At 45.2% G+C, this 27,587-nt stretch overlaps 1 protein-coding gene across 8 annotated transcripts in view; it reads left to right on the top strand.

The window, feature by feature from the left end:
* Positions 1–27,587, top strand: part of aplp2 (amyloid beta (A4) precursor-like protein 2) — a 51,910-nt gene that overhangs the window by 12,193 nt on the left and 12,130 nt on the right. For 4 of the 8 annotated variants that reach the window (XM_076735426.1, XM_076735430.1, XM_076735428.1 and 1 more), the window contains exons 2-10: positions 12,674–12,847; positions 14,512–14,641; positions 19,777–19,889; positions 22,157–22,368; positions 22,616–22,821; positions 23,331–23,498; positions 25,393–25,526; positions 26,348–26,422; positions 26,765–26,923. In XM_076735426.1, the coding sequence (XP_076591541.1) occupies positions 12,674–12,847; positions 14,512–14,641; positions 19,777–19,889; positions 22,157–22,368; positions 22,616–22,821; positions 23,331–23,498; positions 25,393–25,526; positions 26,348–26,422; positions 26,765–26,923 (1,371 nt within the window). The remainder of the gene's footprint in view (positions 1–12,673; positions 12,848–14,511; positions 14,642–19,776; positions 19,890–22,156; positions 22,369–22,615; positions 22,822–23,330; positions 23,499–25,392; positions 25,527–26,347; positions 26,423–26,764; positions 26,924–27,587) is intronic. The other 4 variants (XM_076735433.1, XM_076735431.1, XM_076735434.1 and 1 more) reach the window with 1 other exon arrangement.

Here is a 27,587-nt window from a genome sequence, read left to right as displayed (position 1 = left end):
ATTGGCTCAAATTCAGCGACGCCTCTAATAAACCCAGCAGTTAGAATTACAGCAATGAGCAGCAATCAAGGATTTATTCGGCCTTGTGCTGTTTTTATGTCTCTTTTTAAAGCTGTCGGAAACGTTGCTGTTCTGTAAAGGCCAAGCAGGAGAGAGGCAGATACATTTTTCATGATGGATAATTATTGAGAGTTCAGGGACAGATAGCAGAGGGCATGTTTTACTGTCTAATAGTCACACTCTTCTGCCCTGCCTCTCCCCTTCAGCCCATCTTTGTTCCTGCATTCCTTGCCTCTTTGCCGACATCTCTTGACAGTGATTGGACTAACGAGGAAGCTGTAGTCAAGCCCTCGCTATCGCTTGACGTGCCTCCTCCTAAATTTGGCAGCACATACTGCAAATAGTACACCCCGAGCTGAATCGAAACAAATTTGCTCCCTTGCCTCCTCCTCTCCTTCATCCTCTGTCCTCCCTGCCTCCTGCTCCTCAGCCAGCTAGAAGGCATCTGCTCTGTATCTACCTAATCTAACCAGGTAGGCAAACCAAATGCAATATTATGATGGCTGTGGATGACCCTCAAGCTGTGTGTGAGGCGGCTGGAGAGGAGGAATATTTCAGGGAGATGCGTGCCGCCTGAAATCTGTGTCAGGAGGGGCCGTGGGGGAAATGGCTCTTCGGCCCCCTCCTGCTCTGCCCTGTTCTCCTCACTTCACTGCAAGCCCCTGCCCTCAGAGAAAAAGAATAATGAAACAGAAGATGCAGCAGGCATCCTGATGTTGGCTGTCAGGCGTGTTCACGAGCAGGCATCTGAACAGCAGCTCTCAGCGTGTCTGACTGATAACAGCTGAGACAAAGACGCAGAGACCACACAGTATTGACAGCAGAGAAAATGTGTCAGAGGGAAGCAACTGTGTGAAGTGAGGGAGGGGAAAGGGATTAAATTGGGGAGAAGGGAGGACCTTTGCCCTGTGACGTCAGCAAATGGCTTTGCCATCCACAGCAATGGACGTTTTTTCCCATGACTGACTGCCCTTTGGTCTGTTGGACCTGCATTATAAATATCTGAGCTGCACTTTGCACGAGCTTCTTGGATTTGCCTCTTTGTAAAAACACGCATACAGTAAAACCTCACTCCCAGGAACGCTTTTCTGTGAAGACAGAGACTTTCACTGATGAATCTTACTGTGTGTACAAGCAAAACAAGAACAGCTGAAATCAATTTCTTTCCTTCTACTGGACCTCAGTGATCAAGGAAACTTGGCTCCCGTGTGGTTTGCGAACCAGTCAACACACTTGAGCTCCCTCATCAGTAGCAGCATCTCTGCCTTAGTTGTGCGTTCCCACAAATGCAACTGATCGTGTTCACAGGTTCGTGTTCGCACCTCTTAGGCTTTAGTCTGACTTGAGCTCTGAAGGATAAAACGCAGCCCCTGTAGCGACTTGCATGAGACCGGTCCGTCAGCACAGCGGGGGTACCAGTGCTGAGAGAACACGGGGTCGTCTTGCTAAAAAGTTGAAACTGACTCAACTTTTGATGGAACACGTCTTCTTCTGGGGGGGAGCTGCAGTGGCCAGTCAAACACATGAAAGTGCACATTCCTGGTCGATCGCTCTGTAACGTGGATGTTTTTCTTTTTACCTTGCAGTCGTTACAACAAAACATGAAATAATTGGCGAGGTGATAATGTTCCAGAGCTGCTTAATAAGCTCGCTGGTTTGGCATCTGATAAAACTTCAAACTCATGGATCTATTGTTTAATCTGGACCTCTCACATTGTATTTTATGCCTCTGGGGTATCCTCACCAACGCAGCCCCTTTGGTCCGCTGAAGCTCATCACTGGCAGGTGGAAATATGCGTCAATGCCTGGCCTGCAAATGAGTTTATTTCATGAATGAGTACATCAGTAAACCCCCCAATCAATGGTTGTAGAAAAGGTGATGTGTAATTTTTTGACACATCAAAATGACATAAAATTAGAGAAAATACCACAGCTTAAAATGAACGAATGATGTATTTTAATTGCTCATATTTCTTGGCCGAAAACTAGATCCATGAAATAACTGCATAGATCTTTCCAGGCTGCTGCATTACCCTCAATAACATCATGATGCTCGCAGTGTGAGCCTGCTGTGACAGCATGTCAGACACTAAAAATAAATGAATGTCACCTTTTTTACCTTTTTAATCAGTTTTGTCACAGTATTCTTCATTAGAGAGAATGGAGTGTAGTATATAGCTTCCACTACGAGCTCTCATTTACAGAACCTCTTAAGATCAAATGTGATTCTAATTAGGATGATACCACTTAGCCAAAAAGTGTAGAGCAATCCTCATGTTTTTCAGTGTTTGTTTCACTCTGAGCAAACTCTGCTGGTGAGGGCAGGCCTGCAAAACAAGACCCCACTGGCCCACCAACTGGAGCCACTTATAAATAGCCCAGACACACCTTCTCCCCAGTGAAAAGGCAGTGTGCCACAGAGAGAAAAAAAAGTGCTTTGCTCTAATTAACAGTTTTTTTTTCTCCTCTCTTGGCCTAGTATCTCTCCACTTCACCACATTTACATTTACAGGCCAGGCTTTTGGTTGACACTCTTAAAATGAACACATAGAATAATTATAAGATCACAGCGATTACAAGCAGCCTACAGTAAGGAGTGCAGGGGTGAGAGCGATGGCGCCCCCACAGTATTCTTCTGATAATAAAATGGTCCTTTAAGTGAGACGTGCAAGGCTAAGAAAGTAGAAAATATGAGCTAAGGAGAGATGTCAAAGGTTTCTTTTTTTATGAGAGCAATTTATAGCAAGCAGGGAAGAAAGATCAGACTATGATTGAGTGGTGAGAGGACATGAGGTTCTTCTTGAAGAGATATGAAATTTCAGACTTTGGAAATGTGAAGTGACTGAGAGGACCCGCTAACAGGACGTCTCTGGAAGCTTTGTATAAGTTCGGTAAGGTGAGGTTCATCACGCTCTGAAATACTCGCTCTCAACAAGTGGAACCTAAACCAAGACTTTCAGGAGCGAACATGAATCACCGACTTTTGTCTTTGTTAACATCTGAAGTGCATCACATGCCTGAAACGGACGTATTAAGCTCTTTACCTCGTGCCACCCTCTCACTGCTGCACTTGAAATGTTTTAGTCCCTCATACCTCAACTTCCAACTTGAACCGTAGCAGCATGTCGAGGCATGATATTCACAATGTGACAGTGTGTGTTGCGGAGCTGAAAAATAGACTAAATCAACATGAAGCAGCTTTTTTGAAAGTCATACCAATTGCAGTCAGGCACCACTAAAAGCAGGCTGCGTTCAGATATGTGAATTTGAATTTTGTCTCACTTTGACAGCTGAAGCGGTTTTGCATTCGGTTGCCTCCGGCCACAAAAAGCCATCATGCCTCATCTGACCTCACAGACGTTAAACCAGGAACTCCAGTTTCGCTTATTTTCATCTCGAACGTCTCAGTTCTGCTCCTGTGGAGCTCAGCATCGCGGCATTTTCTTTAAGTTCAAAACATTTTCAGCTCAAGTGAACGTCTGTAGATCATCTCAACATGTTTATTGTTGACTTTAGTTTAATGACTTTCACCCACACTCACCTGGACTTTCCAACATGGCGGTAACCTGCTGCCAGTCATTCTAAAACATCCACCGCTGGTTAGTTTCACTGCTCTGATCACGATGCCTCCCAGAACTCGAGCTGCGACTTGCTGTCTGGTGAATGTTTTCGGAGAAACCAGCGTCAGTTGGTGCGGCGTCCGCTCGTCGTGGGGAGCGACATTTCTGAACACGCCGATGCTCGCTGCCATGGCAATGGGCGCAGTGAGGGGACGGAGCACAGGCGTAGCTTTGTGTACTGTATGTCTGCTCTGCGTGTGTGTGTGTGTGTGTGTGTCGGGGGGGGGATATGTGCGAACCGATGGAGCTGAGGGTCATTTTTCTTGTTTGCACACAAGGACACGGCGTTGCTGGATGCACTAAACAGGCCAGAGCAGCTGTTCTTGTGAGTGTCCTCCGTGCCATTCACGCTACGCCTCCCATCTCCTCTCCCTCTACGCCACACTGCCTCATATGCCAGTCTCTCACAACTGTGGCCTCGTTCCCTCTTCCTCCATTATTTTTGTTGTTTCTCGAACCCCCTCCTCTTTTTTCCTCCTTCCTGTCCTCCCCTCTGTCGCTGTGAGCTTCTGATTATCTATCTCCCTGCTCTCTTCTCCCTCCTCCTTGCTCCACTTCTTCAATCTGTTTCTCTCTCTTTCCCTGCCGCTTCCCTCCTCTCTGTCTTTCTCCCTCTGCCACTTTTTCTTCTGCAGCCTCAATGTTTCTCCTTGTGAATAGCTGGGATGCTTTTGTGGAGGGTTTCCATAGTGATGGGCCATTTGAACAAGTCGTCATTCACGTCTGTTGGCTGTGAGCTGGAGAGAGGCCATGTTATCTCCCCGTGACACACAGGCAGATCTGTGCCACTCAATCACCACAACTGTTACCCTGCAGCCAGCGAGCTGCTACGCACCTTCTACCCAGAGCTTAATTACGAACACGTCTCGCCTCCGTTCATCTCCCTTCTCCGAGCATGGCGGCGTCACGGGGGACGCTCAGTGAGATCAAGCTGCAGCTCAATCACAGCTCACCTTGGAAACTGGTGTATTAACAGATGGAACAGGTAGAATATTAACACCGGTAGATAATTACCACAAAACTGAAGTTAATATGCAGCAAAGGTGGACACAAATGCCTGCAAGCTCTTTGAGACAGAAATTGAGGAGATTTATGGGAGATGAGATTTAACTTTGAGAAACATTGGGATTGTTTATTTTCCTCAGTTTAATCATGATGTGTTACTTGTGTTTTATCCGTGTGTGTGTATGTAAACATATACACAAGTAGGACATTAAGTCCCACTCAGGTTCATGTCATGTCTTTAGGGCTAAGCGGCTCTGCTCAGGAATGCTAGAAGGTCAAATAAACATGTGCTCGAACTTGAGAGCGGCGCACTTAAAATCAAATATTACCAAGCGGTGAAAAGGCAGCAGGCTAATCTAAGAGCACACCACTGGTCACCGGAGTCAAACAGGTAAAAATTTCCTCATTGAGTCTCCCACAGATCCTTCATCACTTTGAACTCTCCGACTCAATCGGCTCCTTTCCCCTTCTGATTTTTTTTCATTTGGCTCGAGACATGAAAGGAAATATTGGACATGGTTGCATCAATGGTATTTCCAGTGTTTCGCACCCTGGAACCGCTCCATGCCATCTCATTAACAAAGGCATGTTCAATCAAGCACAGGTTGAGCGGAAAGGATTACAAATAGGCTTACCGTCTGACCCGGGGCTGGTACCGGCGCGTCCTGGCCTTGTCATTGTCTTGTGCAGTGGGCGTTGGGTGTGTGGTGTTTTTCCGCTCCCCAGTGACAGTTCGGGGCAGAAGGAGCAGCAGTCTTTCCTCTCTGTCCGACCCGCCTGGCTATGAATGATGGGAGGTTAATGAGGCGAGCAGAGGTGACCACTAGTGAACAGAAACATAATGTTCAGCTTTCTGTGGAGCTGTCACTTCAACCTCTAAAAAACACCAGACACACTCACACACGGGCTTACAAATTCATCTCATGCTTCCCTTGAATGCGTTCAGTAAATAGTTTTAGCGCAAAGGTATGAAAACGTTTGGTATGAGAACAAAGTACGAGATTATTTGCAGAAATGGAGACTTTTGCTGGAGGAAAGTGAGTGACGTCTCTCTTAAAGAGGAAGGAGAGTCCCCCTCAGAGTTGACATGGAGCTGTGAATTTCACCGCTTTAGGTTGTTGCCTTTGGAGGGAAAGTGGGACTGACTGAACTCTACTGTTCCCCGAACTGTGGGAGTGTTTTTCACACTGTGGGGTTGGAGCGGTGACTCACAGGGCAATTCCAGAGTAGCCTTGGGACACTTCAAATGGAGAAGACAAAAGGGCATTTCATTCAGACAGAGGAGCTCATTTGCATTGCAGTGAGGGGTTGCCCTTTTGATTCAGAGTCCATGAACATACCACCTTTTTCCTTTTATCACTCTGTTTTTACTGTCTGCCCTTTTGGGGGTGGGAGGTGGTGGAGGTGTTTGGTCACTAGGAAAATGTCACTGTGCCTCTGTTGCTCGGTGTCCTCCCCCCTCTCATCTGTTATCTGTTCCCGGTGAACTGCTTTTGTAGTGATGAGGTTTGGGCTCTGGCCTTCCCACAGGCTTCACACCAATGTCACACAAGCTCATTTGCAGTGTTTGTGTGTGCGTGTATTCATACTGATAGATAGTGAAAGGGTTAAAAACGATTTTAGGACTTGTATTGAGCCCCGTCACTGAGCAGCGGACACTATGGACAGGATTATAGAAGTCACATCCTCAAATTATAACAAGTAAGCTCATGTAAAATTAATGAAAAATGCCAAACAGTCTCTGGATCCAGCTTCTCTAATGAGAAGATTAGCAGCTTTTCTTAATGTTTTCTTTCTTAAAATCAAATTTTGAATTGCTGATTGAACAAAATAAGATATTTGAAGATTTTTTTGACAGTCTGTAGACTAAATAATTAATTAGTTAATCAAAAGAAAAAGAAAATACTTATTTGTACTCCTAAACATGAGTTAACCTCTGACAGTACCCGCTGTCATCCTGTCACGTTATATCTTTGTATTGTGATTCCCACCCAGCTCTAACACTTCCAGCTCATGTAAACATCTTAACCAGGTTGTCTTACTTAAAGCTCATAATCTGAATAAGCAAAACCTGATTAGAGCCTGATTGCTCATTAGTAGTACAAACCACTCCTGCATGTCCAGATATTTGTCTGTTTTAGATATACTCAGCTGTGCCACGGTGGTCCCAAAGCAAACCAAATGCAACGCTGTGCTTGGAAAGCAACAGCATGGATGCAAGTGGAGGGAAACAACTCATTTCTCTGCAGCGACAGCACATCGGCTTTCATATCTCAGGGGACATTGCAATCAGTGCAGCTTGAGTTAAGTAGCTCGCTAAATTCTCAAACGCGAGAAACCAAATAACACCAGTGTCCATCCATTTTATTCACTTTTGTGCTCTCATACACTCACAGTAATGATGTTGACACTTGAGTGAGTATTCAGGAGGTGTTTTCATGCCTTTAAACAGCCTGAAGTCTAAACACATGGCGTTGATCAATGCGATAACTCATCAGTGACTTGAACCTCTGCATACAGATTGTGGTTATTTTGTGTTATGTTGTGCATTTTGCAACTGTCCCAATGGGAAATTCAGTCATTACAGAAGCAACAAACACAAGACACAGTAAACAAACACATGCAACCCTGAAAGCTGTTATCCAAGCTATAACAGAAGCTAATAAAAATGCTGTAATTGCTCCCATCCACATATTAGCACAACACAGCAACTGCAGTGAATGCTGTTCCCTCATACTCGTCAATATTTTTTGTTCCAAGCAATAAGAAATGGAAATCAATAATGACTTTGTGTCACTGTGTATTGTAAATAGATCATATTCCTGTATGTATGTGTGTGTGGCCTTCTCACCACCACCGCCTATCTTGTTTAAGTATTAAGCCACCACAGGGAAGGATTAGGTGGATTAACGATGCCAGGCATTTCTCTAGAGTCACATGGACACTAAGCATTCTGGGAACCCACGTGTCCTGACCGGTGCCTCGCTCTGGATCTGCTTTTATAAGGGCTAGACTGTGACGATGGCTTCACCATACTTCTGCCAAAATTAGACTAGTTGCCGCCGCTCGGTCAGGCCAGGAAGGTTTCCAGACCGGTCGACTGTGGAGCTGTTTTTATATGCAGCAGGCGACATGCAGGAATGAGGTTTGTTAGAAATGTCAGCCAAGCTCACCTGTTCATTAGGCTGTCTGTTCATGGTGGAATTAGTTTGTTTTGGCTTTTTCAAAGTTGCAGCTCTGTGTTTGTACTGGAGCATCGTCACAAAGGCTCAAACCCCGAGGTTTCATTCACGGCCATTAATTTATTTCCTCTTTCCCACTATCCTCTCGGTGTGTGTCCTGAGCTCACACACTGCTGATCATGCTGCCCTGAGTGGTTGACCTGAGACCACACACACACACACACACACACAAACACACACAGATTGGATTAGCTTCTTTGGATCTTGCCCAGATGCTGTGTGGTAGGTCATGTAATAACTGACCCGCACCGGTCCCAGCAGGGTTTTCCAAAACCTCATTAAGAAATACTACCTGTTTGTAAATTTGTGCCAGTAGTTACACTTTCCTGTTTCTGTTTCTCCTGCTGGTGTCTGCACACAATCAGCATCGGTGAAGATATCAGGCCTCATTTTCTCCCCTTCAGAGCATTTACAGTGGACTGTTTTCTGTCTTGTTCTCGTACAGCAGAAAAAAACTGAGTTTCCTGAGTTAAATAATCTATCACAGTAAAAGTAAAGACTTAATTTGGTTTTGTCAAAGTTTCTCTGATTTATTGTTGTTTCATTGCAACGACGGTCAAGTTTTTGATATGAATGCATTCATTTACACTGTGCTTCCTGTCAATCACCCACAGCAAGAAATAGGGAAAAACAATCCTGCAAAGTAATTAAACTTTACTCTCACATGTTTATATCTCTACTTATTTTTAAGATAGCTGTGAGACTGTGAAGGTCGTGTTGCAACCATGAAAACAAGTTGAATATATGCAGCATATACTGTGTATGTTTCACAGAATGATTGACGGTGTGAACAGTAAATGAGCCATACCTCAAAATACCATCAGTCGTCTGCTTTAAGTGTGACAGGATAATGTTTTTCACTAGAAAACAAGACAGATTTACGGCTGATGTGTGTGCGTTTGGGCTGCTCATTAGACATCCAGACTCATGAGGTATGTTTATCGGTTACGAGGATAAAAAGGAGCGTGCGTTTGTTTGTGTGCGCGTGATGTTCCGCGCGTTACTTCACGACGAGCACCGTCGTGTCTGAGCTTGTTTTATGTGAAACTTGGCTCGGAACGCAGAGCAGGCTAATAAAACGTGTTTGTGTGCTGGAGGCAGACTGGGAAGGCAGCGACAGACTAGTGTGTGTTTGCAGTAAAGAGTGAAAACGAGCTAAATGATTCTCAGCCCACACAGCTTTTGACAAGCGTCTGTGGTGGCAGGCCTGTCTCTCCTGCATTCACGCCGCCTCACGCCGTTCTTTATTGCATTACAGTCTGTGTTCATTTGAGAATAATATGTCAAGCCGGGACATAAGCCAATCCGCACGCGTTCCCTGCTGCCGTTGTCTATTTACCCTGTCTGCCTGAGCTCTTCTCCCTCAACGCCTCTCCCAGCCTCCACTCCCTCTCTCCGTCCTTTGTCTCTCCCTCCGGCTCGATATGCCTCCACATAGCAGCAGGTGTTCACACTTACACATGATATAACATCTCACGATGAGTCAGTAATGAGATGGATGCTTGATGACTTACGCTTGTTAGGTGTGGCAGCATATTTTTCTTGCAGATGTGTGTTTGTATCTGTTTATTTGAGAGAAACCAGGTAAATCCTTCGGCTAATGCTTTAGATATTTCAGTACAAGACAGTCGAGGAAAAAAAATAATGAAAGAATCTTATTACCCCCGGAAATATTTCTGTATATTTTATATCCACATTCCTTTTTCTTCCTGTAATCAAGTCAAAATGTTGTTGATGACTCATCTTCTTAATCCCAGTTCATAAAATGTGATTACAGTTGTTGGGGCGATCCAGCCAACCCTTCCCATCTTAGAAAACCTCCAGGTGAAACAGCCCGAGCAGTTACATCATCCTTAAAGTGTTTAACTGGGTGTTCGTTCATGCCTGGATCATCAATGTCATCAGCAGCTTCCTGCGCTAGAACCCCATCAACCAACTGAACTAGAAGCCACCTGATCCTCGCGGGCTAGCGTCGGTGTCAATTTTGCAGGCTTTCACCACCTTTGAGCTTTGAAATGAAGTCGCTCTTGGCATGAGGCCCTGCCCTGAACCTCTGTTTCATGTGGAAGCACAACAAACCACGGAAGCAAATTACTGTCAAAGTTATTTCATGTGACCTTTTAAAGAGGAGTTCAGTTACATCAAATCACAGCGAAAAGAAAACAAGAGCAGCTAACTGTGGCCTGTAGCCAGCTCCCCTCTGAGTCCAATATTTCCTCTCATTTCTCTTCTTCCGATTCCATCCATCTCCAGGCCTTCGGTGGCCGATGGAACAAATCGGCGTTGGATGATGTAAAAAATTGTGACGATGACGCTCCAGCTGTGTGCTCGACTGGTCTCGAAATGTATTTCTGAGTCACGGCTGACCAACACTGAGTCACGACCAGTCTCATACCAAAACTCTTAACACGTTGTCTCAAGAACAAAGTGGACTCACTCTCCTGCAGCAGTGTGTGTTTGTGTTTCAGGATGTCACAGTTAGCAGAGCTGCCCGTCCCGTCCCGAGGCCAGTCGTCCGTCTGGTTCAGGTGTAGCCGGCGATGAGACGGGAACCACAGAAAAGACAAATTTCTCCTTCTGCCCCGCTGTTCCCCCTCAAGCCCTCTGTGTGTGTGTGCTCTCTGCTGCCCCCCGTGGCACTTCTCTTCGTGCAAATCTAGCCAAGAGCAGCTCTTTTCTTCAGTCCTAAACAGACATGTGACTGTGTGATTTAAGGCAGTGGCATAAACCACCTCCACTCTGCCTCCACTGCCATTGTGGAGGAATGAAAGACACACAGAGACTTTATCACAAGTGGAGTCAAAGGGGTGTTGAGAGGGTCCCAGCACTTGTTTTTCCACAGCCGCAGAGTCTAGCAGCGGTCAGGCTGTCACTGCCTCCCTCATCTTCCTCCCTAATGTGCTTCTCTGCGTCCCTCATTTCCTCCCCACTCTCTGCTCCTCAAACATCCACAGCCGATCTCACAAAGGAATGAGAGGGAGGAATAAGAAGGAGGAGAGCAAACAAGCCTGTGGTGGCGCAGATAGGGAGGAGTGGAGCGGGACAAAGATGTGGAGATGGAGGAGCGAGGGGAAATGAGGTTGAATGTGAGGCTGTTGTGCCTCTAGGACCGAATGGGGACAGTCCAGTTCGTGTTGTTTGTGTGCTTGTGGTTGAACATGTGCCTGCGTGGCTGCATGCGTGGTTTTTGTGTGTTTTGTGATTGTGTGCTTGCGTGGGCACCGATGTTCTTGTGCGACTGAACGTGCTCGTGTGTGTGTGTGTTGCTGTTTGTGTGTGTGTGTGTGTGTGTGTGTGTATCTGTGTGCAGACTCAGCTCTGGCTGGCTCTGCGGCACATCACACGCTACAGCCGACTGCTGATTACACAGCACTTGTTTTGTCCTCGCTCTACTCTGTTCTGCGCCTATTATCAGCCTGGGAGCCTGCGCAGAATTAGACGGAGAGCTTTGTCTAACACGCTGATAACTCAAGTCTCCTCCTCAGCTGTTTTCTCCTTGGCTTTGCGCTGCAGAGGACACCCCTGCATGTGTCTCCTCGAGGCTGAGGGCCCAGCTAACTGTCAGACATTTGTGTCCAACAGTCCTTGCTCGTTCCCTTGATCTCTCTCTGGGGCTGCAGCCTGTTTACTCAGCCTGATGACATTATGACAATCAAGAGGGGATCAGTTCCGTTCCACTTCCTGTCTGGAGGCTCCCTGGTGTGTGTTTTGGGATAGTTTGGCATGCAGAGCTACATCGCCTCGCTGATTCATTAGAGTTTCTGACACCCCCAGCATCAGGCGAGCGTTAGCAGGCCGTGACGGACGAGGAGCTGATGACTTGAGTGATGCTGGCGCTACACCCTGTCATCTGAGAGGCAATCGCATGGAAGCTGATTACACTGTAGTTTCGGACAGTCGGTGTCCATTTCCTGTAGTGAGCGGTATAAAGTTGTTTTGAGTGAAGGACAGGCAGACTGGGCGTTCCTGTTTGCTGAAGAAGGAAGTGCAGGGTTCAGCCAAAGATGACAGGAAGGACAACAGGGAGGAAAGATGGCAGATTTCCTGTCATGTTCAGAGGGTTGGGAGGTAAACAAAGAAGACATCCTGCGGTATCTTGGACCACATATTGTCATTACATCATATATGTTGCTCTTTGATGGTGGATCAGGAACCATCAGTGTTTACTTTGAAGAATAAATGATCCGTCCTTTGTGGAAAGATTTTGGTCTCAGGAGGCCCAGACGGGCAAAGCTCTGCCCTCAACCAGGAATGTCCTGTTTCATGAGGCATGATGGCTTGTAGTTTTTTCTTCTCTCCCGCTCTGTGTGTGCAGCGTCTCAGTCATTCAGTGGGCATCAGAGCAAAAAACCTTGTGCACAAATCCAATCAAACCCCCACTCATTTAACCACCAACTTAGCCAAACATTCCCGAGGTGCGTTTAATTTGTCTCCTCTCTGAGCCCTTCTGCTCTCTCAGCACTGCAGCGTTGAGTCGCAGTAGCAGCCAAGCGTTGACAGGCAGTTCTGATGTTACTTCATCACATCTACTACAGTTATCCGTTGCAGTACATGAGCTGAATCTGCTTTATGTATTCAGACTTCACAGCAGGCTTCCCTTGTCAGGCTCATAAGGAAGTTTATGAGAAATGTGAGTGGAGCAGACAGTGTCTCAAGTCTGTCAGCCACAATACTCCTAGCGTTTATGGGATGTATAATGATTGATTGCATTAACCCCCATTTCTCCCCCCCTCTGTCTTTCTGCAGGCGCTAGCAGCCAATGCAGGCACAGGGTTTGCTGTGGCCGAGCCACAGGTGGCGATGTTCTGCGGAAAGCTCAACATGCATGTCAACATTCAGACTGGCCGCTGGGAACCCGACCCATCCGGAACCAAGAGCTGCGTAGGAACCAAAGAGGGCGTGCTGCAGTACTGCCAGGAGGTGAGCCGCTGTGACGCAGACACATGCCCAGTCTCCTCCCTATCAGTCCCAGAGAAGTGGTGAAATTCATGCACCAAAGTCCATTATAAAGGCCACAGAGATAAAGTGGGTTGTCATCACAGGGGCGCCCAGTGAAATTACTTCAGGGAGAACTGAAGGTCAAGGTGCTCACCCATGTACAGAGGTGCCACTGTCCTTCATTAACCTTACTCTACGGGCTTAAACTGACATGTGTCTGATGTGATGTTACAAGATTTTCTTTCAGATGTAGATTTGAGTATGTTTCTTTTTATTTAATATCATAATTTCATGGTATCTAGTTGAGTCTGATATGTTAAGCTATGGTTGGATTTGCTTCCTTTGTGCTGCTATTGCTCCAGTTACTCTTCTAGTGAAGCTCGCTAATAAAGTCTGTTGAATCCAGAGCATCACACAGGAAGTGTTGTAAATGTTATTTACTGAGAATGCACTTAAAGGAATAGGGAAATAGGCTAATTCACTTTTCTGAGAACGTCGAAACCACTTCTCTCAAAGGTAAATATGAAGCTATGGATTAAATCATTGATTTAAGGCAGATTTCATTTTTATCAATCATTAACAGGACCGGGGAAGCCTCTAACAAAACAGGCCAAGTTGAATTTTAGTGAAATAGATTCAGGTTAGCAATGCAGCCTCGCCATCAGAGCACATTTGTTCATTTATATCATCACATGAATCACAACTTTAGACAGATAGCTGTTTTCCTATGTTTTCAGTTATTGTGCTAAGCTAAGCTAACTGGTGGTAGCTTTGGATTCAAAGGGCAGACATGAGAATGGTCTCAATCTTTAGCTCAGGAAGAAAGCCAATAAGCACATTTTCCAAAATGTTGTGTTATTCCTTTAAAAGTCAGCTCACTGCAAAATAAATACAACAAAATGGAAGCTCAAATTCAGCGTCGCTCTGTGCTGCTTTAGTGTGTAAAGCGAAGATTATACCCGGTTTGTAGCTTTCATACGGATGTAAGATGTTGGCATGTTGAACATAATTTCAATTATCGCTCCCTTTCTGGAATTACATAACGCCTCGAGATGAAAAGTAAATATGTGGAAATTATAATAGGTCTATGAGGTGAGAACACATAGGTTATATTGAGCGAGTGAGGTGGAAAAAGTCTAATTTCACTGTGATTTATAATTGAAGAGGCAATTGAGCTGTTCATGAGACAGACATTATTTACAGTATTGTGGGTGGCTTTTCAATTAACAGACCCTGTGACTGTCGCTTTCTGGAGCTGTCTCTAAAATGAATGTTTTTCCACGGCGTGGACATCCTCGCTCTTATTTACTTCCCTCGGCATCTCCCAACCCAAGAGGCTGCTGGTATTACTGTCATGGTTTATTATGCAGCTGTCCAAGAGAAAAAGCAGGGCTGAATATTCTCAAGCAGCCTTCCCCACAAGCTTCAGTTACATTTATTGATGACATTTTGATGGCATTTGTGGAAAGTGTAAATTGCATGCTCTTTCATGGCTGAGCAGATGGCATCTAGAGAATATAAAGTGTAGATTAAAGGATCCCATTGAAGCTCCACTTATCACACCTTCCCTCTTGCACGCGCACACACACATACAAAACACCTCTCTCATTATTTAATATGCATTCTCCTCTCTCCTTTTCCAACAGATGTATCCCGAGCTCCAAATCACAAATGTGGTGGAAGCCAATCAGCCGATTCGTATTGAGAACTGGTGCAAGAAGGAGAAGAAGGTGTGCAAAGGGCACGCCCATATCGTGGTGCCTTACAAATGCTTAGGTAAGCTCGCACACTTATAAGGAGTTCAGGGGCTGGGGGAAACCACTTAGAGGGCTGTGAGTGGCCCTTCGTATCAGGTGTCCTCCATTGTCCCCCCTCATCTACACTGGCCTTTCATTCAATATAGAGAAAGAGGAGATTATGATACATCTTAGCCATAGGCAGAGGTGACATCGAACAATATTGGAGTCTGCTTCAGTTGACTAATCCTGGCCTTGAGCTGCAGATTGAGCAGATCCACGCTGGATGGGAGCTAATGTCTCTCAGAATGGATGGTTAAGGGGGGAAAGCTATTATTGCTGGGGAGGCTTGTTGAGCAATAAAGCACAATCTTATTTCCCCCCTCAGACTGTGGCCATAAACTCACACAGACACGCAGGGTCAGCGAGAGGGAGGTCTGTGAGGACCTGCTTTATTACTCCACATTTCTCCGTCCGCCTGTGCCATCGTACACACCTCTCTCCAGCCTCTGTCCCCCTCAGCATCACTGCAATCAGCAGTGGCAACATGGCTGTATTCTGGTTTATTAAATGTCAGATAGAGCCTCAGACTTTGCAGGCCAAATGTCTTTGTGCTCCCTAACTTAGAAAAACACAGCACACTCCTGCTGCCTCTGAGGACTGTAATAACAGAGAAATACAGTTCTGAAACAAGGCTCCTCTCTGTACTTAAAAAGCGATGTCAGGAAGGAAAAGACAGCTTCCTCTATGCTGCAAACACTTCCCGGCACCCTTCCTCTGTCCAAAAGCCTCTTGCTGATTGAGTTGTGCCGCTTTCCGGGATGAAAAAGCTATTAGCAGTTCCACTGGACTGTGAAATGGGCTACCATTCAAGAGCATTTTTGGCAAACGCAAAGAGGAGGCGTTTGGGAAATTCATGGGACAGCAAACATCACAACTGGAGTGGCCACTCGGTGGCTGAGACAGGAATACAGATCAGAGAGGTTCACATGCAGAATCGCTCCTCCAGTTTGTGTTCATCTGAAATCCTGAAGCTGTTTCCCTTCTACCTGCGACACCTGATCAGCCTCCGTCCTCTTCTCTTTACTGTTGCATCCAACAGCGGCATTACTGTCATGTAATTAAAAGAATCCCATTACCTCCTCTAAAATAATTAAATAGCTTTGTTGCTTGTTTTTGCACAGTTTTTGTCTTGCTTGTGAAAGGTCTGTGCACTCATGCCCCATCAAATTACCGAGGCCTTCTCTGCTGCTCTGCTGGCTTTGTAAATGAGGAGTTTCAACTGAGAGAACAGAGGAGACAGATGGAGAAGGAGAGATAAACATACGGTGTTGGCGAGAAGGAGGCTATTGAGAGGGTTTCTGCTTAATTATGTAATGGAGCATGTTAGGGGCTTAATTGGAGGGCTCTGATCATATGCTAGGAGCCACGGCAAGCCTCTGCCACCTCACCGCGCCTCACCTCCACAGTCCATTGTTTGTCAGGCCTCTCTGTCATATAAAGTGCAATGGAGACTGCTTTTGAATTATTCATTACTTGTGATGTTCAAATAGTGCTCCAGAGAAATTGACATCAGAGGCCTTCCTTATATTCATCAGTGTACATTAATTACAGGAGAATGAAAAAGAAATGAAAGAGACCAAAGTAGGTAGGCTGTAGCTCGAAGGATATGATTAAAAAGGTCAGACCGGCACCCATGTCAAGTTAATAGGTTTATATGAATAATGCAAGCGCTAAGGAAGGAGCTCAGTGTAAAGAGAGAGAGAGATGGGTTATGCTGTATCCCATCTCTCCATGCAGAGGCTCAGTCACAGACCCACAATCTCTCCATGTTTCCTGTCCCCAAACAAAGGCTCTGCAAATGAATGTGATTTTTGTTCCGTGGCGCTCTAATCCCTGCAGCATGATGTCTTTGTCAAACAGCAGAGGATTATTTTAGAGACTTTTTTATTATCATGTCTGGAATGGTGAGAACAGTCAGCGGCAGATGTGTAACTGGGGTGTTGGTTGCTGTTCGTGGCAGACTGTCTCCTACACGAGAGCTAAATTGTGGGGGAAACTTGCTGGGACAAAGCCGACAGCCGCAGCCGCTTCCTGAAAAAGAGCACGCATGCAAAGAAATCATTTTCAGGGTAAACGCAGATTTAAAAGGCTCTTTCAACGTCTGTTACTTTTCATATAGAACATATTTAACTTCTATTATTCCAGGAATTTTGAGATGTATTCTTATCTCTGATCTTGACCTTTGAGTCACTGTACGTTTCACCTCGTAGACTTTTCGGGAACAGGAAGAATTTCAAGGCTGTGTTTTGGTGAGAAGTGGAATTTAATGAGCGACATTTAGGGCCATACTTCGCCTTTCCTGTTGACTAAGCTTGTTGATTTAGCAAAGGGTGGGGCGCACAGTGACGACTCTTGATTGTGAGTAAGTTGATAATGGATATAAACTCAGGTTTGTCTCAGAGCACCACACCTCTGACTCACTGACTCTTTTACCTCTGGACATGTTTGGAAATGAGCCTGAGATTTGAAACTAGCCTGTGGACAAAACTATGACTATTCACAAAAACATTATGTGACTGTACTACAAATTTATGTGAAAGGTTAGCTAAACGTAAGGCTTCAGCAAGTAGTACAGCATTGGTTAAGATGTAGATGTTGCCTGTAGTTATTTGCATGAGAAGTTAAATGCAAATGTTCTTTAGTCACGTCTACCCCGTGTAATCCTTTCATGTTGGCAAATCAGATTTCTTGCACATTAGAGGCATAATCTGTGAACAAATGTAAATAAAAGGGTAGCCACGCTGCCAAAAAAAAGCTTTTTTTACATCTTTAATGTCAATTTGAATGATTGTAAACGGAGAAACACATAATAAAGCTTTCTATTTATGAGTCACACTCTTCAATAACACATGCTAATATGTCTCATAGTTAAGTGGTGAAATATATTACAGATTAAATCATTAAGTACACTGAACAAGTCATTTGCATTTTCAGATCTCACACTGATTACTCTAAATTCCATTACAGCAGGCTTCCTTTGCAAAGTCCTTGAAATACAATAGCCGTGCTGTCGACAAGCAAATCTTGGCGCTTAATTGAATTCACCATCGCTCAGTACTGAAGGTATCATTGGTACACGGGTGTATTCTTACCTTCACTCTCCCCAGATGCCTGTAGTGCAGCCTGTCTGGGCACTGGAGAGTGTTAGCGAGGGTGTCTGATAGACGGAAGGTTAGAGGAAAGGCGGATGAATAAAGTAGAAGGAGAGGAGGTCACTGAGAAAGAGGAGTATATGCTCTCATACACACACTTTGCCCAGCTACACGCCGAGAGAGAGAGACACACAGAGCAGGAGTGCTTGCGAGGCACAGCTGCTCTCCAAACACCACCATCCATCACCCACTGCAGTGTGACTGCATACAGGGTCTGCTTTAAAAAACCCTCTCCAGCACACAACCGAAGCAGCCTGTGAGTGTGAATGTGAGGGAATGAGACAGAGAGAGATGAAATGAAGAGGGAGAGTGCGAGTGAATGAGTCAGTTAGCCATATTTAGATCCTGTTACTTCAGCAAAAGTGTACAAAAATGTATCAGTACTCTATTACAACCTGTTTATGCTCAATTGAAAACAGAGCAAACACATATATTCAATATTTAACCTCATCAAAGTCATTGATTTTTGTGCGTATTCTGATTTTGATGCAGCAAGACTTTTCAAACTAATTGGGATTTTTATTAAATTATCAGCAAAATCCACTAAAATATCAAAGGTAAAAGCACCTGTGCAGAAAGGCCCCTTTCAGAGTGTTATTTAAGTTATTCTATTAGTTTGGACTGTTTAGATGCTACAGCTGGTCAAGATGGAGCTGAATACACGGTTTTGGTAGTTTAAGCAGACTAAAACAATGCGTCATATTTTATAATCATCTGCAAAGCAACTACAGCTGTCACAAATACAGTTTTAGCCTCTTAAATGTGAGTGTTTAGTCCTTAAAATGTCAGAAAAAGGCCAATCACAATTTCCCAGAACCCAAGGTGACATTTCCACATTTCTTCTTGTAGTCCAAAGCCCAGACGTATCCTGTCCTCTGCAAACTATGTTGAGGTAATTGAGTAAATGCGTTTAGTTACTTTCCAGCAGTGGTGGGCACAAAGTGGAGAGGCAGGAGAGCAAGGGCCTGGAGGGTTGAGGGGGGTTTTGTGAGGGGGTGTTACTGTACCTCCTGGGCGGAGATGAGAAGCAGCTGCCGAGCCCTCTGCTATTTCCAGCTCTCTCCTCTTCCTATCCTACCCGCTCATTTTCCAAAACACTGCTTTTTCGCCCTCTGCCTGCCCGCCTGCCTCGCCTGGCTCATATGAAGTGCTCCAGGAGCTCTGCCTGAGGCCGGGGTTGTGGCGAGCCACTAAATGAGCAGTTATAGGACAGCTCCCAGCCCTCGTCGTGAGACCTCTGGAGCCTCATTTGTGTGTTTTCAGTCCGCCCATTCCTCAGCCACTCTGATCTGGACTTTGCCCTAAACCTTCTATTCATCCCTCCCTCTCTCTCTTTCTCTCTCTCTCTTTCTCCGCCTGGCTTTCCATCTGTTTCAGACGGCAGTGTTTCTACCTGAACGCCTCGTCACACTGCCAGCCTATCAGCAGTCACTGTCCTTTTTAATCTTATTTATGACCCCTGCACCATATGCTTACACGCACATGTTTTTCAACCTGAAACTACTCATAAGAATGCGCAAGATGCCCGTCACGTCTTTTATTTCCCACAGATCTGCCTTCTGTCAGCCCATTCTTTGAACAAAATATCTTCAAACTGAATTGATTTCATCAAGTAAATAGTATGATTGAGTCGCAGGATGAGTCCGGACTACTTATTAAGAGTGTGAAATCTGATTTTCGTCATGCCAGTTGCAGAATTACAGATGCAGCTGTAGCAGAGGGCTGAATCCCTCTCAGCTTCAGGTGCACAGACAGATGTTCAAGAGTCAAATGCCCTATCTGTTTCACCAGTGTAATGAAATGTAACGGACCTATGAAGGAAGCTATGAATTATTGATCCATGCCATTTTTTTTTTCACTCATCTCATCTGTTATTCTTTTTTTAGTCCCAGTTTTTTTTTTTGGACAGATTGGTCGCATGACTAACAGGAATATCGGTCCATGTGATTTGTTGTTACAGTGGGCGAGTTCGTGAGTGACGTGCTTCTGGTGCCAGAGAAGTGCAAGTTCTTCCACAAAGAGCGTATGGACATGTGCGTCAGCCATCAGCAGTGGCACGGCGTGGCCAAAGAGGTAAGGAAGGAATTACTTCAGAGGAAACAGTGGGAGGCTGTATCTCAGTGATACCAGAGCAGTGGAAAAGAAAAGTCCTGTGGGAAGAGGAAGTCTCAAGCATCGACTTAACTTTTAGAAATTAAACTAACTTTAAGTCCCGTCTCCCTGACATACTGGTCACACTTCTTATTACTTTCCAATCTTTCCTCTTCCCTCCCTAATACCTTTCCACCTGTCTCTGTGAGTCTCTGAGGCCTTCTGATCACAGGCTGACTGGAAGCCCTCACATTTCAGCTGCTAATCAGATTAGTGTTGTGGCTGTAATACAGCTAATCCCCCTTGGGCAGCTCCAGAGCCGGCCCCTGGGGGCCACTCTGACCATGACAGTACGAGCAGCCGTCTGCTCTTGTCTCTCCCCGCCTCGTGCTTCCTGACTCGTACTCTTTCCCGACACGTATTACAAATGCCTGAACCCGGGTGTCATCTGCAGCCTTGCAGTCTGCAGATAGCGTGACATCCCGAGGCACAAGTGACCTGCAGTCGATAACAAATTTGTTACAGCCAAGCAGTAATAAATCTTACCAGTGGGAAAATCTGGGTAAGAAAAATGATTCAAAAACAATCTCAGCTCCCTCACCAACTGCCACCGAGATGCTGTTAAGCAGGGCAGCTAATCCTCGACTGCTCCAGTGGAGTTTCTCAGCATCCATCAGTTAGACTGAAGCTGTACTCGGTACCTCCTAGCTGCTATATGAAGCACAGCATTGCTGAAAAATCGCCCTTCAGTTAAAGGACTGCATGACTTTTTGGAAGTGTGGCCCATTAATCATTTTGTTCAGCATGCGACGAGAACTAGCTCTCGAATCAGTGCATCTGTATTCAGTAGGTGGATGGATCTGTGACATGAGAAGTCATGAAATAAAAACTGGTAGCTTCTCTCAGGTAGCTTGTATTCACTTGAAGGGATGAAAAGTTGTCTTAGCTTGTCATCTTTGTGAGACACTGAGCACACACAATAAGGAGCAAAGTTTAAATATCATGAAAATGTTTTTGAACGTTACCTACGAATCTACAGGCAAAGAATAAAGAAAACATACGCTGGATGACAAACAGGGATTTCTGCTGACTTTATAGTTTGTTAGACCCCTGTGATGGTGCTTGTCTCCTAAAGCTGGATGTCTACTTCACTGTTTCTTGAATGCTCGAAAGCAAAATGTCAAGTTTCTCCTAAAACTAAGGTCCACGTTTGATGTCAGTCGCAGAAATGTTGGCAGACAAACTCTGCTGTTTATTTTGAATGTTATTATGCAGGCTTGGTCATGTGTGTCTGTGTGTGTGTGTCTGCACCTAATCTCACATTTACTGGACCCATCAGCTTAATATTTTTTGTGTACATTCATGATTGTGTGCTCAAGGACCTCTCGTGGTTGAGGTGATCCACAGTTTTGGAAAAATCAATTTTATTGACTGCTGTTGTACATCTGTTTTGACTGCTGACTCCTCACTCCTCCTGCAAGTGATCAACAACTGCTCCAGTCTGAAATCTTATTTCCACCCACAACAACATAACAAAAGGCATTTCTGGCAGTCTGTTAGTCTCAAAACAAGGCTTACCAAGTCTGTTGCAGGCCAAAAACTGGCTCAAACACTGACATCCATGGAAAGATTTGGTCTCATCTTGAGCCAGAGCATCTGCAGATTAATTCCTTTCCAGTTTTGTGATGATCCACTAAAGTTTGACTTGATATGAGATTAATAAATCTTAGCTGCCATCATGACTGTGAGCCTGCAGAGATCTGCACTTTACTGAGTGCACTCATCGAGTTTTTAAAAATGATTTTGAATATTAACAATTTATCATTTTTATCACTATTAAAGAAATGGATGGCAACTGGATAAAGTTACCAAAATTAACAGGAGGGGAAAAACTGACTTTAGAAATAAGATATTGTAGTTGAACCATGTGAACCATGTGTTTTCTGGCAGCAGAAAATGGATTCATGAAGACATAAGTAGTGGGTGAAAATCAGATTAAACGGATTCTCTCCTTTGAAAAAGCGTCTATAAAAAAGAACAAAGAGCCTCACTGCAGCATGTTTCCCCCACCAGGATGCACACGCTCCTCCTCCGGTATGGGCATCACTGTTGAGATGCAGCCTATAAAAGCTAAAATTGGCACTTTAAAGTAGTGAGAGTCCTAAAAAACTCTGCAGCTTCATCAGTCTGGAGTCCCGTGCCAGTTTCAGTCAATAACATCACTTATCTTACTTCTTCTGCTCCGTCAGGCCTGTGCCAAAAGCTCCATGGTGCTGCACAGCTACGGCATGCTGCTGCCCTGCGGCATCGACAAGTTCCACGGCACCGAGTACGTGTGCTGCCCCTCCTCTCGCACCGGGGAGTCCGCTCCACCTTCCCTGCCCTCCCAGGAGGACGACGAAGAGGAGGAGATAGAGGATGAGGAGATCGACGAGGCCGACCTGGTCGAGGAGGAGGACAGGTGAGCGGTGGTGAAGCGGGGGGGTCAAAGTCTGTGGCAGCGTGTGCTTGTGTTCATGATCATGGCATGTCTTTGAAATATTGCGAGCGTAACATCCGCTCCCTGGCGAAGGGCAGATATTAGCGGCCATCTGGATGAATTAAAGGGTTGTGACATTGACCTATGGCAGCTGCTCTGCCTTGATAAATGACTCCTTTTCCTGGCTTCCACCCCTTCACTCAATCACCTCCGCCTCCTCCGCCCTCAGCATGACACCCGCTGATGAGCAGCCCACGCAAAAGGAGGAGCCAGTGGACGAGGACGAGGACGAAGACGAGGAGGACGAGGACGAGGAGGAGTACCACTACGTCTATGAGGACGAGGAGGCAGATAAGGAGGATGAGGAAGAGAAGAAAGAGAGCAGCAAAATGTCAGAGAGCCAAGATGAGGACAAGACTCTGCAGGAGGTGAAAGGTTTGTAATGAGTTGTTTGAAATTGTAATACACCTCCTTCTCTCTCTCTCTCTCTCTCTCTCTCTCTCTCTCTCTCTCTCTCTCTCTCTCTCTCTCTCTCCCTCCCTTATTGACACTTTGCCTACCACTTAAATGTAATCAAACCTTTTGAACTTTTAAACTATCGGCCATTTGTGTAAATCTCAGCCAGACTGTAATTAGATAAGTGTATGCATCAGCAAATCCCCTTTTCTTCAGCTCACAGCAGACACTGTGATGTACTGTTCTGCATTATCAGAGTACAAGGACGGATCGTCCCGCCGAGGTGCGGTCAAACTGTCGATAAATCCTGCTCATCATGTCCAAAGCGGAGCTGCACCGTTATTTGCATTGTTTTCTTTTCTTTAATCATATGTGTTGCAGTAGGAAGGAGTGTTTTCATGGTAGTTTTTCTGAGTGTTTGTCATTGCGACTGGAAATTAAGTGCTGCCCCTAGTGGCCGGATGATCTAACGAGCTGTCCCCTGGCAGCGGTGTGCACCCTGGAGGCAGAGACCGGCCCCTGCCGTGCCTCCATGCCCCGCTGGCACTTCGACATGAGCCAGAGGAAGTGCGTGCGCTTCATATACGGGGGCTGTGCCGGGAACCGCAACAATTTCGACTCAGAGGAGTACTGCATGGCCGTGTGCAAGCGCCTGAGTAAGTCTCACCTGACAGAGGCCGGTTTGAAAACACCCGTCTCTCTCTCTCTGTTTGTGTCTCTGCTGCAGACTCGCCGCTGAAAACACGTTAGGATGACACAGTCTGTCGCTGACTTTTTAAGCAGAACACCTGTTCTGCAGTCTTCAGCTGTCACTCATCAAATCACTACAGCTGTTGTCACCATGCCACCTCCACCACGACAGTCAAAACAACATTGTTCTCTTTTGTTTTATTATTCCACCGACACACCAAGTGCTGCAACTAATGTTTATTTTGATTATTTCAATGTGTCTAATTATTATTTTATTCATTGTTTAGGCTAGAAAATGTCAGGAAGTCACACAATTTCCTAGAGACAAATATTCAGATTGCTTGTTTTGCAAACAGTTCAAAATTAAGTTTTGTCAATAGATTAATCAATTAATAGTTTCAGCACTGAATAAAATGTCACTTTGCATCCGGTTCTTCACTAAAAATAGGTTATTTGTAGTGACATAATGGATATTAATGCTGTCATATATGGTACACGCTGAGGGTTAATGCCCTGCTGAATCAGAGCTGATAAAATATTCAATATTAACAATATGAGACAGACGTAATTTATTCTTATATTAGGTTTTATTACCTACTTAACTGTTATTACTTAAATAAAATGTGAACCCACAGGATTTGGATTGAGAGAACAGTGTGTTCACTCCAGGACGATCAGTGCACCACACACAGTCACCGTCCCCTCAGATTCATCCTCTTCTTTACTTATTCTTAATCAATGTCATCTCATCACTTTTCGCTTGAGAACTTTGGCTTCTTTTATTAAGTACATTTATTATTTTGCTCAAATGAATGCATTAAAAAAGGTACCAAAACCGGGGTGTCGTACTGGAGTTACAATTTCAAATAATACAAAGGTCGACTGTCAGATCAGGTCAAGACCTCGCAAGTAAACATTTATTCAGGGGAACAAAACTAAAAGAAAAACTGAAGTGAAAAACAGCAGAAATAGCAAATAAAAGCATGACTTCTCTTAATTTAGTGGTCATTCATATGTGCGCAACACGCTTTCTTTCTTCTGTTTTTGCCTGACTGTTCATTCCTGCCATTTGTTCATGTTCCTGTCTGTTTGCCTGTAAACTGTCTGTCTGTCTGTCTGTCTGTCTGTCTGTGTCACTGCCTTTACTAGAACCCCACCGGCACACATCAGCAAGCACCTTTTCTTTTTGCACCTTACAGTGACTCACTTCTCATCAGTTCAGACACAGTTCATAACATAACCAACCGGAGTTTTCTTTGGCATTTGAGAAATAAGAGGGTTTTAGAAGCTGAAGCTAAAGTTCAGAGCAGGAACTGTGTGCGTATCCGTTAACCTGCGCCTCCTGTTTTTGATGGTGAAGTGAAACGATGAGGTCTCTTCCTGTTTGCGAGCCCGGAGCGTTATTGTTTTTGCGACTTACAGCGGTGCAGGGAGTGAGTCCTGCGTGACTGTATAGCGAGGAACCCAGAACAGAGCCCTCTGGCCTGGCCCCAGCTGACCCAGCCATCAAACGCAGAGATATTTCCATTAGTGTTGGAGATGCGACCTGTCAGCAGAAAGCCGATGGGAAGATGAAAGGAATTCAAAAGGAAAGACTGTCAGATTCTCTTAAATTTATCAGAGTTACTGAGGGTGGAAGAACGCCAGTGAGAGGAGTGCTTCTGTGGGGATTTTTGTCCAACTTCAATCTGCATTCCACTTTCAACTCTCTCTCTCTCTCTCTCTCTCTCTCTGTGCCGAGTTGTCCGTCTTTGTCTTTCTGCCTACTTGTGTCTGCCTGTCTGTCTGCCTGCGTCTGCGTGTCCGCCTGCTTGTCAGTCTGCAGCCCCGTCCGCTCACCATCTGTTTCCCAACTTGCAGCCATGCCTCCGACCCCTCAGCCCACCGATGATGTTGACATCTACTTTGAGACCCCGGCCGACGACAAGGAGCACAGTCGCTTCCAGAGGGCCAAGGAGCAGCTGGAGATCAGGCACCGCAACCGCATGGAGAGGGTGAGTTAGCAGGTGGAGCCAGGACACCACTTCCCTAATTAAAGAGGCAATGAGTAAGATTATTCCTGCTTAATATCTGAATGTGAATATATGAAATATATCAACACCAGTTTATTAAAAATATGCTTTGCCAGATAGAGAATTTGGCTTTTAAAACAGTGTTCTACCAAAACCTGCAGCGCTGGCTTAATAACTGCGTTTGGAGCCACAAAACAAAAGCGGCATTATCATCGCGGTGATAAACATCACATTTACTCTTTCATAGAGGGCACTCATAAGGTGACAGCTATTGTTCTTTATTGATTTTCCTCATTAGGAAGGAATCATCGTAGATGAAAGCGGGCAGATGAGTTCTGCACAGCGAGGATCAGCTCGAACAGTAATTGCATCAGTCTTTCTCAGCAGCTGTGATGCAGTTTTGGACCTATTTTGCTGTTATTTTGCAATAAGATTGGAGGAATGTTGAAACATTTTAGAAGCAGAAAAAATCTGATTTTTTTAAGAACACTAATCAGAACAAGTGTGACATTTCTGTAGTTTAAGTTTAGAAATTAAGCTCTTAAGCTTGTTGGGGGCAGCATAGAGCAGCTGGAATTCACGGCCAGAAAATGTGCGATGGGCTATTCGAAGTATTCTTAGGATGTGAACATTTGAATGTGAGAATATGGCAAGGAGCAAAGTCATGCTTTAAGGGGTTCAAGGCTTTGTTTCTACCATCTGCATGTACAAAAAATGAACATCGTCAACTGCCTGGCTCGCTCTGAGTGAACAGGTGCAGGATCTCGCTTCATTTCCTTCTGTCTGCGTTTCCCTCACTTCAGGTAAGGAAAGAGTGGGAAGAGGCTGATCGCCAGGCTAAGAACCTGCCCAAGGCTGAGAGGCAGACATTGATCCAGGTAAGACACTGATCCCTCCCCCTGGGAGTCCTCCCTTTGTCCCTTTGTTTGGGTGAGATATGACGGCTTACGGGCCCTGGGTCCCTCACTCCCTGTGCCATTAAAGATCCCTTTTCCCTGGCTGCTCTATCTTTATCACTCTAAGGCTAAATTAGGGCACTGTCTGAATGGGGAGACTTCTAAATGAGTCCCAAACTCCCTTGACAAGCCTGAGAGGCGCATGAGTGAAACCGAGAGCTGTTTTTTCTTTCCTCTTTTGTTAAGTGGAAGTTGAAAGAGCTCTGTTGTGCCATTCTGTTCAAGGTGCATCTACATATTTATATTTTTGTGGTTTTTTTAAAGCACTTCCAAGCCATGGTGGAGTCCCTGGAGGAAGAGGCAGCCAGTGAGAAGCAGCAGCTGGTGGAGACTCACCTCGCCCGGGTCGAGGCCATGCTGAATGACCGGCGCCGTCTGGCCCTGGAGAACTACCTGGCTGCCCTGCAGGCCGACCCCCCGAGGGTAAACACCACACACCGGCCTCTGAGAGCGACTTTTATCCTCACCTCTCTCCATCTGTCTGGCTTTCCCTCCCCTCTGTCCATGTGCAAACATATTCGCACACAATGCTGTGAGACCACGCTGAGCCTTACGCTACTTATGTCCTGTGGCTAATCTCATATTCTGTCAAAAGACCCTCTGCCAACATGCAATTCATCATGAGGAGAATGGATTACTGCAGCCAGAAAAACACACATCCCAAAATCCTCTATGAGCTCGAAGTCAATCACATTTGAACCTGCAGCTATAATTCCTGTGTCGTGTTTTTTAAATTCCTCTTATCTAATCGTCCTCTGATCCTTCTGCCAGCACACACTTTGGCACTCTGTTACAAGGTGCTGGTTGTCGAACCGCCGGTGTTGGGCTTGTTACCCGAAAAAGAGAGAATTAAATATTTCTATTTTGCACTCATTTCATATGTAAGAGTGTTGCCTGACTAGAGAGCAGTCATTCCTTATCCTGCCTCAGTTACACTTCCAAAATTGGTAGTTGCATCATCTGTGGTGTGATGCTATTTCAGTAGGTGCTGCAGAAGATTTCATGTCATGTTATATGCAATGGATTTTTTTTGCACCTCACATTTGACAACAGGGTTCTTGACATCCTTCTGCTCAGATACGTGAAG

The sequence above is a fragment of the Chaetodon auriga genome, chromosome 7, assembly GCF_051107435.1.
Source record: "Chaetodon auriga isolate fChaAug3 chromosome 7, fChaAug3.hap1, whole genome shotgun sequence".
NCBI classification, from domain to species: Eukaryota; Metazoa; Chordata; class Actinopteri; order Chaetodontiformes; family Chaetodontidae; genus Chaetodon; species Chaetodon auriga.
Note: the sequence above shows the minus strand (reverse complement) of the source record. Positions and strands in the feature narration are given on the sequence as shown.